Source organism: Cucurbita maxima, unplaced genomic scaffold (assembly GCF_002738345.1).
Source record: "Cucurbita maxima cultivar Rimu unplaced genomic scaffold, Cmax_1.0 Cma_Scf00043, whole genome shotgun sequence".
In the NCBI taxonomy this organism is placed as follows: Eukaryota; Viridiplantae; Streptophyta; class Magnoliopsida; order Cucurbitales; family Cucurbitaceae; genus Cucurbita; species Cucurbita maxima.
The window spans coordinates 371,611-382,820 of record NW_019272059.1 but is presented as its reverse complement, the minus strand read 5'-3'; the positions used below and the strand labels follow the sequence as shown (position 1 = coordinate 382,820).

Sequence of the window (11,210 nt, the reverse complement as noted above, 5' to 3'; positions counted from 1 at the left end):
GAGTGGCCTTGGCATCAGCTTTGTCAATCTCCACATGAAAGAGTTATTTGTTTCCGTCTTCAACCTTTGAATTGTCAAACTTTCCCCATCAAACCATTTAATCTCTCCTTCCTAAACCCCAATGACTTTGCTTTACTCCAAACCTGCAAGTCACTTACTCTCCCAAACTTTGAGACCTTCCCCTACCATTCATGATTTCCAAGTCAATCTCATAGGCAATCTGAGTTTTTCCACAAAATTGACCAATTCCAGATCTTCTGTTTGCTTAAAGCTGACCCATGTTTTCTTCTTTGGAGCACTTTGTTTTCTTACATAGTCACATGGCTATAGCCTTTGCAGCTCCTTTGGCTCTTCTTTCTGTGCTCCTCTTTTTGGCTGCTCATTCTGTGCAGTCTTCATTTCCCTACCATGGATTCAATGACACGGAATTTGCTCTTGATGGAGCGCTTGTTCTGAATCCTTCTGGTGCGTTGAGGCTCACCAATCGATCACGTAACGTTATAGGGCATGCATTCTATCCGACTCCATTCCAGATGTTTGATAAAAATTCTGACCCATCTGCAAATGTGTCATCCTTCAACACAACTTTTGTTTTTGCAATCAATCCATCGAGCCCCGGACAAGGTGGCTACGGTCTGGCCTTCGTCTTAGCTCCATCAACCAATTTTGAAGGTGCAGATAGTAAACACTTCCTTGGATTATTCAACTCTTATAACGATGGTAACCCTTCAAACCATATATTTGCTGTTGAATTTGACACTGTAAATGGGCATGAGGAAGACAAGAACACCAAAGGGAATCATGTTGGGATCAATATCAATAGCGTTTCATCAGTTGCATCCAAACCTGCTTCTTATTCCAACTATGGCGATGCTAATGAAAAGGACTTGCAAATGGATTCTGGTGATGCTATCATTGCTTGGATTGAGTATGATGGCCCCAACAAAATTGTGAACGTCACCGTAGCTCCCTTCACAAAACAGCAAAAGAAACCAACAGATCGACTCCTTTCCCATCAGATTGACCTGAAAGATGTTCTAAAGGAACAAATGTTTGTTGGCTTCTCGGCTTCAACAGGAGACCAAACAAGCTCTCATTACATTTTGGGATGGAGTTTTGCGGTGAATGGACCAGCGCCGTCGTTGAATTACTCTCTCCTTCCCAACCCTCCAAAAGAGCAAGATCTTGTTCCTCCGCCATCCAATTCCCACTTCAAGGTACTCATAGCAGTTTTTTCTGTGGTGACCATTCTAGGAATCTTTTTCTTAGCTTTCTGGTTTAGAAGAATGTGGCAAACTGAGTGGCTTGAGGATTGGGAACGAGACTGTCCTCATAGATTCAACTACAGAGATCTTTACACAGCAACAAAAGGATTCAAAAACAGCGGGCTAATTGGAATTGGGGGGTTTGGCTCAGTATACAAAGGTCAGATACGTTCAACTGGAATTGAGATTGCTGTGAAGAGAGTTAGAAAATACTCGCGCCAAGGAATGAAAGAATTCGCAGCAGAAATCGAAAGCTTAGGACGACTAAGACACAAAAACTTGGTGAATCTCCAAGGATGGTGCAAGAAAAGGAACGATCTACTCATAGTTTACGATTATATTCCAAATGGAAGCCTCTATTCACTTCTATATCATCCAAAAAACAACAACATATTGAATTGGAAACAGAGATTCAACATTCTCAAAGGAATTGCAGCAGGATTATTGTACCTTCACGAAGAGTGGGAGCAGGTAGTGATCCACCGAGATGTGAAGCCAAGCAATGTTCTAATAGACGCCGACATGAATGCTCGATTGAGCGATTTCGGTCTCGCCAGGCAATACGACCACGCCGAAGAATCGTACACAACCGGCGTCGTCGGCACGATTGGCTACATAGCGCCGGAGTTGGTACGCACCGGTAAGGCTTCGAAAAACACCGATGTGTTTGGCTATGGAGTTTTGCTTCTGGAAGTGGCATGTGGAAGAAAGCCTCTGGAATCGGATCAGTTCATACTGGTGGAATGGGTGATGGAATGCTATGAAACGGGACAGATCCTTTATGCGGCTGATCCGAAGTTGAATTTGGTTTATGAGGTTGAAGAAATGGAGATGGTGCTGCAGTTAGGGCTTCTTTGTACTCACCAGAGACCAGAAGCTCGGCCGACCATGAGACAGGTCACGAGGTTCCTTCACGGCGACGATCCAGTTCCAGCGGTCGACGATTGGGCTTGTTCCCAAACTTACTCCAAATGTAACTCGAGAATTACTGAAGTGATTTCAGCAAGGTCTTATCGTTCCTTGTCCATTGGCGCCATTTCTTCTAGCTCCATAGACGCGGGCCGGTAGTTACCATTTTACCCTTCTTTTATCCTGTTTTTAAATATTGTAAAAATATTTGTTTTAATTTTTTTTAAATTACTCCGTAAATATTATTTCCATCTTGAATATTTATGGGCATAATTGAATTTTTGAATAATTAATTAATTAAAGCAAATAAACTCATAGTCGAAAGCAATACACAAAATACTCTCTCAATTTTAAATCATAAATTTAAAATTTTGATTTATATATTTTAATTAAAAATTAAAGATTGAAATTTATAATGGCAATAAATTCTATAGATGGGGTTAAAAAGAGTGGTTTAGCTCAAATTTATAATTTTTTAATGGCCCAAAAACCACAATTGGGCCATTTTATTTAATAATTCTCCATAAATGTTTAAATTTTAATTTAAACATAAACTTATTTTAATTAAAATCCATTGGTTTTATTTTAAACCCATCTATATATCTAATATCGTCACATTTTCATTAAATATTTGATAAATTGACGAGTCGTGATATAAGAATATTTTACTTATTTTAATTTGTAAATTGAATCATTCTTATTAAATTTTTTAAATTTTTTGAAAGAAAGATTATATTTTTCTAATTATAATTGACGGACTTAAATTTTAAAAATATTTCCATTGGAGTGTTGAAGAAATAGGACGAAGATGGAGACAAGATACTTTTTCATTTATGTTTCTCGATAAAGATTCACAATTTAATCTTAATTACTAATTAAAAATATTTAATTAAATAATTATTTTGTAAAGATAAATCATGGATAAAGTTAGTGAAAATAATATCTTAGTGTGAATAGAAAATGAGGTGGGGCAAAGAATTTATTTTCGTCTCTATCCTTGTCTCCGCTCACATTTAGAGTTTTACCTTCTTTTTATTTCATATTAACCGAAGTATGTATCTAAAATCCAATTCCTCAAATTTAAATTTAAAAACAGTTTATAATCAAAACATTAAAAACTTTCGATTTAACTCATAAATTAATCTAATTTAGATTTCATTTTTAAAGTTTTTTATTTTTGTACTTTCAATAAAAATAAAAATAAATTTAATTTTTAGTTTATTTTAAATTTGTTTAAAAAAAATTAGTGTATATTAGCTTTTTATTTATAAATTTAGAAAATATGTTATTTTTTATTCTTTAAATTATTATCCATTTAAACCAACTTTAATAAATATATTAAAAATTAGATGATAAATTTTAAATAACTAAAAAAAAAAGTTCCAAGGATGTGGAAAGTTGAAATATTTTTCTCATTTATTTATTATTTTTATTTTTTAATTTCAAAGAAAGCAAACGGAACACGAAATGAGGAAGAGAGAGGAGCCCTATGGTCAAACTAAATGAAAGCAACTCACCGTTTTTCACAGTCAACCTTCTTTACGCGACTCCGCTGAAAAACATTCAACTCCTCCGTCCCTCAACCCAATTCCTTCAAGATCGGTCAAACAAATTCTCTTTATTGATGAACAACACCGCCCCGCCGGTACACATGGCCACCGGAACTCCGCCGTGGCTGAACACCGGCGACAACTCTTGGCAGATCACAGCCTCCACTTTGGTCGGACTTCAGAGCATGCCCGGCCTTGTAATTCTCTACGCAAGCATCGTTAAAAAGAAATGGGCTGTGAATTCTGCGTTTATGGCGCTTTACGCCTTCGCCGCCGTTCTAATCTGTTGGGTTCTGGTCGGCTACCGAATGGCCTTCGGCGATCAGCTGCTTCCTCTGTGGGGTAAAGGGATTCCAGCTCTGGGGCAAAGTTACCTAATTGACCGAGCCAATATCCCTGAAAGTGGCCATGTAAGCCACGACGGAAGGGTAACGCCGAGAATTGAGCCGAATATTCCGATGGCTTCTCTGGTGTATTTTCAGTTCACCTTTGCTGCGATTACTGTGATTTTACTTGCAGGCTCTGTTCTTGCGAGAATGAACATCAAAGCCTGGATGGCGTTTGTTCCTCTTTGGGTAATTTTCTCCTACACCGTCGGCACCTACACGATTTGGGGCGGAGGGTTTCTCTTCCAATGGGGCGTGATTGATTACTCCGGCGGCTTTGTTATTCATCTTTCTTCTGGAATTTCTGGCTTAACCGCCGCTTATTGGGTAAAATTACGAGAACTGAACGGATTTTGCTTGTTTTTGAATTGGGGGTTTTTAATTTTTGTTGATTTTCATTAGGTTGGGCCGAGGATTAAAAGTGACAGAGAGAGGTTTCCGCCGAATAATGTGTTGCTGATGTTGGCCGGAGCTGGGATGTTGTGGATGGGGTGGTCGGGATTTAACGGTGGCGCACCGCACTCGGCGAACGTGGTGGCGTCGATTGCGGTGCTGAATACGAACGTGAGTGCAGCGACGAGCCTGCTGGTTTGGACCATTTTGGATGTGTTCTACTTCGGGAAGCCATCGGTGATTGGAGCCATTCAGGGTATGATGACTGGCTTGGCTTGCGTTACCCCCGGCGCAGGTAAATTTTATTTTATTACTTAAATTACCAAATTCGTTAAAATTAATTTCTGCAGTTTTAAATTCTAGTAAATATACTTTAATAGTAGGGGCTATTGACATTTATAATTTGACTATCAAATATTAATTATTTCACTAGAAAAATAAAATAAAATTTAATTGAGTTTGTTTTTTTTAGATGAAATTAAATTTTATTTAATGTTAAAGATGAGTATACTTAAATTATTAAAATTTTCGACCAAATTACCAGTTTTGTTTTATATTAATCTAAATTTTAAATTAGGTGCTTAATAGATTCTTAAATACAATTTGTTAGGTTTCTCATCATTAATTAAAAAATTTATTAGATCTAAATTTAAAATTTTGATATTTGTACGATATTAATTTTTTTTTTTTTAATTAGGTTATTAATATTTATAGCAAATAATTTTATAACAGGAGTCGTGCAGACGTGGGCAGCTATTATAATGGGAGTTATGGGAGGGAGTATTCCATGGGTATCTATGATGATTCTCCACAAAAAGTTGAGTTTCTTGCAAAAGGTTAGTTTTTCTATCTTTTATATTTATTTTCCATGTAAATTTATTGTTAATTATTCTAAATTTTTAATTTTGTATTGGATATAACTAAAAAGAAATTAATTGATTTATTAAATATAAATTTCGTGTCTCTTAAATTCTTAATTTTTTAAAACACTTAAATATTTAAAGAAAAATAAATAATTTTAATTTTAATTTTGTCAGATGATTTGTATTTCAGGTTGACGACACGCTTGGCGTATTTCACACGCACGCGGTAGCGGGAATGATGGGCGGGCTTCTAACGGGCCTTTTAGCAGAGCCCACTCTTTGCGAACTATACCTACCGATCCCCGACAGCCGCGGTGCCTTCTACGGCAAAAACGGCGGCGTTCAGTTTCTGAAGCAACTGGCTGGAGCCATGTTCATAATCGGATGGAACATCGTCTCCACCACCATTATTCTCCTCTTCATTCGGCTGTTTATGCCGTTGCGGATGCCGGACGAGGAACTCATGATCGGAGACGACGCCGTCCACGGCGAGGAGGCTTATGCCCTGTGGGGCGACGGCGAGAAATTCGATCCCAGAAGGCACGGCAATGCGGCGGCGAATGTGGAAGAAGGAACTTCCCCGCCTTATATCAATGGTGCCAGAGGAGTAACCATCCCTTTGTAAAGTCGTCTTGGAATTTCTTGAATGTTTGAAATTTAGGAGCTTGAGAACACTATATGGCCCTTTTTCATCAATTTCTGCACAAGTTTCTTGGACAGAGAAGAATTGTATGTGAGATTCTTATTAATATTATTATTATTCTTTCAAAAAAAATATTATTCAGCGATTAACTTGTCTTGAATGAGCTCGATTAGTTAAATGTATATAATCACCAACAAATTTAACACTTAAAAAGCTATGCGCTCCATTTCAGATTTTAGATAAAGAATACAAGTCGGTGTAGAATAAGACTAACGATTTAAGTTTTTCACACATGGTTAACGTTTCTCAAATACATTTATGAAAGATTGAATTTTTAATTCGATTGTGATATCTCACATCGGCTCGATAATGGAACAAAGCATTTCGTGTGTAAAAATCTCTCCTTATTAAACACATTTTAAAATTGTGAGACTGCCGACTATATGTAACGGGCAAAAGTGGAAAATATGTGTTTGTGGTGGGCTTGAGTTATTACAAATGATATCATCAAGCAGTGTGCTAACGAGGACACTGGCCCCAATAAAGGTGGATTGTGAGATCAAATGTTGGGTGGATTGTGAGATCTCACATTGGATGGAGAGAAATAATATCCAGACATAACTGTGAGGAGGACAGCGATATGTAACGAGTTAAAGATGACAAAAATTGATTTTTTACCATAGTAGATAATATATATTTTATATATAAGTTTTATGGATAATCATGAAAAATGAAAATTAGAAAGAAAATCCTTAGCTTAGCATAACGATTTTATACGTAACAAGGATATGCTAAATGCGTAACCAAACAATCCATTTGCAGCGAATTTTGGGGGAGAGCTGATCGTGGAGTATTTTACAAGCTTCACTCATCGGAGGAAAAACGTCGGCGATGGGGATTGATAGGGTTTGAAGGAAGACGCAAAACCTAATTTAGAAATGGACATTGATATCGACGAAAATTCGACAGCCGAAGGTGTAAGATTATCTGTATTCTGTGTTTTCTGCGGATTTTCAGATCCGTCGTAAACGATGGAGATTCTTTTGCGATTTTCGTAACGATGAGTGTCTGTATTTTATAGGAAATGAACGGCGAACGAAGCTCATAATGGTGATATTAGTGGGTGCACCTGGAAGCGGAAAGTCCACCTTCTGCGAACTCGTAATGGCTTCCTCTTCTCGCCCTTGGGTTCGAATCTGCCAGGTTTCTCTCTAATAATGCACGCTATCTGTTTGATGAAATGCTTGAGACCTTATTTTATTAGTGAAACTATAGCTCGTTTTGTGCCAATTCCTGCCACTGTTTACACTCTGGTTCCATGTCTTTCTAAGTGCTTGCTTAATATCATTAGGGGAAAAAACTTTCGTTCTACAATTGCTTCATCACTAAACACTTGAAGTTCAATAACACAAAGAACTTGTTCTTCTCAGGATACCATTGGAAATGGCAAGTCCGGAACCAAAGCACAGTGTTTGAAGAGTGCAGCCAGTGCATTGAATGATGGAAAGAATGTATTTGTGGACAGATGCAATCTTGAAATAGAGCAGCGTTCTGAGTTTGTGAAACTAGGTAGCTCTCTAGTGGATGTACATGCTGTTGTATTGGATCTTCCTGCACAGCTCTGTATCTCCCGTTCGGTTAAGCGGACCGGTCATGAAGGGAACCTATCAGGTGGAAAAGCTGCTGCTGTTGTGAATAAAATGCTGCAAAAGAAAGAATTGCCGAACCTGAATGAAGGGTTCAAGCGTATAGCATTTTGTCACAGTGAAACGGACGTTCAATCCGCTATAGATACGTATAAATCACTTGGTTTACATGATGCACTTCCAGATGGATGTTTTGGACAGAAGAATGCAGACAAGAAAGTACAATTAGGCATAATGATGTTCTTAAAGAAAGCAGAAAATCCTGCTAAAACATGTTCTAATGCCAATACCATTAAGGATTTTCCAAGTTCTCAAACTACCCAGGAAAAGAAAGAGTCTTCCTGCACAATGTTGAGCAACGTCAATAAAGAGTCGGAGAAAGGCGAAAATCCAGGCATTAGATCCTTAGAAAACAATATTTCTGGAAGTGATCCTCCAACTCTTGCGTTTCCTTCTATTTCAACATCGGATTTCAAGTTCAGCCATGAAAAGGCTGCTGAAATTATTGTTGAGATGGTGGAGGAATTCATGGATAAGCTTGGGAATGCCAGACTTGTTATGGTAGACATAAGTCATGGATCAAAGATTTTGTCTTTGGTTAAAGCTAAAGCGGCCAAGAAAAATATTTGTTCCACCAAGTTTTTTACATTTGTAGGTGATATAACTAAACTCAAGTCAGATGGTGGATTGCACTGCCATGTAATAGCCAATGCTGCAAACTGGTATGCTTGTGGCATATTTATGTTTGTTATTTCTATGTATGAAGGCATTCATAGTATTATTTCCTCCGTCCATGCCTGTGCCATTGTATTATAATTGTTCATTCTCAAGCCTCTGAGATATTGTTAAATAATGTAAGAGAAAGTTATGATACTCTCATATCTATCATCTCTGCATTTAATTGGAGAATTCCTTGATCTGGTGAGAATTTCACGTTGTGGTCATGGAGATCTGGACTCGAATCCCAGCAGCCACATAATCTAGCGGTAGACTTAGGCTGTTACAAATGGTATTAGAGTCAGACACGGGGCGCTATTACAAATGGTATTAGAGTCAGACACCGGGCGGTGTGCCAGCCGGGACGCTGGCCCCAAGGGGGTGGATTGTGAGATCCCACATTAGTTGGAGAGGGAAACGAAATACTTCTTATAAGATTGTGGAAACCTCTCCCTATAGACGTGTTTTAAAACTTTGAGGGAAAGCCCAAAGAGAATAATATTTGCTAGTTGTGGGCTTGGGCTGTTACATCGTATACTTTCTTCGGTTGCCCTTGGATTTTGAACTGTATCTAAAGCCTTAACCTTGATGTTCTTATGTTTATGCTTAATGTTTTGATCTTGTATTTTACCCTCCCTGTGATACTCTCATATGTTATGCTTATGTCATTCTTCTTTGAACTTGAGGAAAATCGACAGTATTAGGCGGTATGTTTTTTACGATCATTATAAGGAAGATCCTTAATAATGATATCCCTGCAGGCGATTGAAACCAGGAGGGGGTGGTGTCAATGCCGCAATTTTTAGTGCTGCAGGTCCCAGTCTGGAAGAGGCAACAAAACAACAAGCCAAGTCCCTTCGACCTGGCAGTGTTGTGGCCGTTCAATTGCCTTCAACTTCTCCTTTGTTTAATAGGGAAGGGGTAACCCATGTCATACATGTTCTTGGACCAAACATGAATCCTCAAAGACCAAATTATCTCAACAATGATTATGATGAAGGTTGCAAGCTTCTTCGTGATGCTTATTCTTCTCTATTTCAAGCCTTTATTTCAATAGTAAAAGATGAGTTTAAGTCGGCGAAGGGAATTGACAAACGCCTTGGCTCAGCACCTTCAGAATCACGAAAACACTCTGAGGACACCCATCACAAGTTTAAGAGAGCGGAGTTCCAAATTCCTGAAAGAAGCAAAAAGTGGAAAGGAACTCAGGAATCAGCTGAAGCATTAAACCAAAACAACAATAAGATTTCCCACAAGATGAGTAAGCACTGGGGCTCGTGGGCACAAGCACTTTACAACACTGCAATGTATCCTGAGAGACATGCCAATACTGTACTGGAGACATCAGATGATGTTGTAGTACTGAATGATATTTATCCAAAAGTAATCTTTCATTCTTCGATCTATTGCTCGAGCGTTTAGTTGGAGTTATTGCTGTCTCGATAAATAAGAGACTTAACTTTGAACTTATTTTGCAGGCACGCAAGCATCTTCTGATAGTGGCTCGATATGAAGGCCTCGATCAACTAGCTGATGTACATATAGAACACCTTCCACTGTTGAAGACGATGCACGCCGTGGGTTTGAAGTGGATTGATAAGTTCATTCATGACGATGCATCATTGGTTTTTCGCCTCGGATACCACTCGGTAGGTCACTAGTACATTTGGAGGGGCTAATATATACACAAAATTCTGATGAACTAACTTTTCTGTGTTCTGTTTACTTTCTTGCAGGCTCCATCCATGAGGCAACTGCACCTACATGTTATAAGCCAAGATTTTGACTCCAGTCATCTGAAGAACAAGAAGCATTGGAATTCTTTCAACACCGATTTCTTCCGAGACTCGGTCGATGTTATAGACGAAGTCAGTAACCATGGAAAGGCAATCATCAAGGACGACGAGAGCTTGATGTCTATGGAGTTTCGTTGCAACAGATGCAGAAGTGCCCATCCCAACTTACCCAAATTGAAAACACATGTTTCCAAATGCCAATCGCCTTTCCCTTCCACGCTACTCGAGGGCAGTCGTTTAGTGAATGCTTCAGGTAATTCTCGTAACTCTCTTTCGTAGTTTTCATTTCATAATGTCCTCCATACAAAATTTTCTGGTTGTATATGTTTTGAGCTCAATATCTTTGGGGGGTTTATGTAGTTTAATGGCCTCAGGAAGCCTTAGTTAATAGTGTTCTTAATCACCTTTTAGCTTTCAACCAGTTCAGTTTTTCGGAGAATTTTGAAGCTTCAAGTTCCATTCGTTGATGATTTCTCAAAAACTTTTGTCGTATGTGTCTGATAGATCTTAATATATATTTTTTAATTTATGTTTTCAAATTATATATATTTTTAAAAGTTAATCTTTTGGTAAATGATTTAGACTTTCAACTTGAAAATATTTCTAATAAGCTCTCAAATTTCTAATTTTATATCTAATAATTCATATAACATTTTTTAAAAATTCACGATACTATTTTGTTCTATTAAATATAAATTTTAATTTTATGTCTATTATATTCATTAATCTTAATAAATGATAAATATGTTAAATGAAACTATTGAACACCATCATTAATTTAATTTAATTTAATTTATACATAAATATTATTTTATTAAATATTTAGAAGTATTAATAGTGAAAACTAAATTCAAGGGTAAAAATGTAAAATTTTAAATCTTAATTACTAAATCAAAATGAAATTAAAAAACCAAAGATGGGAATAAGTTAAAATCAACCTTGAAAGTCGTAAATATAAATATAACATTTTGAAACGTTTCCAACTACACAAGATCCAAAAGGTTATTTTTCCTATATATTCTACAACCCATTAAAAAAACAA

At 37.3% G+C, this 11,210-nt stretch overlaps 3 protein-coding genes across 3 annotated transcripts; all 3 read left to right on the top strand.

Annotated features, from left to right (window-relative positions):
* On the top strand, positions 1 to 2,402 carry LOC111470194 (lectin-domain containing receptor kinase VI.4-like). Its single transcript, XM_023115724.1, has one exon. It carries the CDS (start codon positions 279 to 281, stop codon positions 2,331 to 2,333), a length of 2,055 nt encoding a protein of 684 aa, XP_022971492.1. The 5' UTR covers positions 1 to 278; the 3' UTR covers positions 2,334 to 2,402.
* A 1,243-nt stretch (positions 2,403 to 3,645) lies between these two features.
* On the top strand, positions 3,646 to 6,154 carry LOC111470255 (ammonium transporter 2-like). Its single transcript, XM_023115814.1, has 4 exons — positions 3,646 to 4,437; positions 4,513 to 4,798; positions 5,236 to 5,339; positions 5,557 to 6,154. The coding sequence occupies exons 1-4, from the start codon at positions 3,664 to 3,666 to the stop codon at positions 5,989 to 5,991; spliced, it is 1,599 nt and encodes a 532-aa protein (XP_022971582.1). The 5' UTR covers positions 3,646 to 3,663; the 3' UTR covers positions 5,992 to 6,154.
* A 635-nt stretch (positions 6,155 to 6,789) lies between these two features.
* On the top strand, positions 6,790 to 10,571 carry LOC111470189 (transcription factor bHLH140). The gene is made up of 6 exons (XM_023115717.1): positions 6,790 to 6,984; positions 7,091 to 7,212; positions 7,440 to 8,377; positions 9,134 to 9,755; positions 9,851 to 10,021; positions 10,109 to 10,571. The coding sequence occupies exons 1-6, from the start codon at positions 6,948 to 6,950 to the stop codon at positions 10,445 to 10,447; spliced, it is 2,229 nt and encodes a 742-aa protein (XP_022971485.1). The 5' UTR covers positions 6,790 to 6,947; the 3' UTR covers positions 10,448 to 10,571.
* Positions 10,572 to 11,210: the final 639 nt, after the last annotated feature.

What these genes read in the sequence shown, in the direction of transcription:
- LOC111470189 (XM_023115717.1), top strand. Translation starts at nt 6,948, where the DNA reads ATGGACATTGATATCGACGAAAATTCGACAGCCGAAG. An exon ending in TGAATGATATTTATCCAAAA is followed by an intron (nt 9,756 to 9,850) that starts GTAATCTTTCAT and finishes CTTATTTTGCAG; the next exon opens with GCACGCAAGCATCTTCTGAT. An exon ending in TTCGCCTCGGATACCACTCG is followed by an intron (nt 10,022 to 10,108) that starts GTAGGTCACTAG and finishes ACTTTCTTGCAG; the next exon opens with GCTCCATCCATGAGGCAACT.
- LOC111470255 (XM_023115814.1), top strand. Translation starts at nt 3,664, where the DNA reads ATGGTCAAACTAAATGAAAGCAACTCACCGTTTTTCACAGTCAACCTT. An exon ending in GCTTAACCGCCGCTTATTGG is followed by an intron (nt 4,438 to 4,512) that starts GTAAAATTACGA and finishes GATTTTCATTAG; the next exon opens with GTTGGGCCGAGGATTAAAAG. An exon ending in AGTTGAGTTTCTTGCAAAAG is followed by an intron (nt 5,340 to 5,556) that starts GTTAGTTTTTCT and finishes TTTGTATTTCAG; the next exon opens with GTTGACGACACGCTTGGCGT.
- LOC111470194 (XM_023115724.1), top strand. Translation starts at nt 279, where the DNA reads ATGTTTTCTTCTTTGGAGCACTTTGTTTTCTTACATAGTCACATGGCT.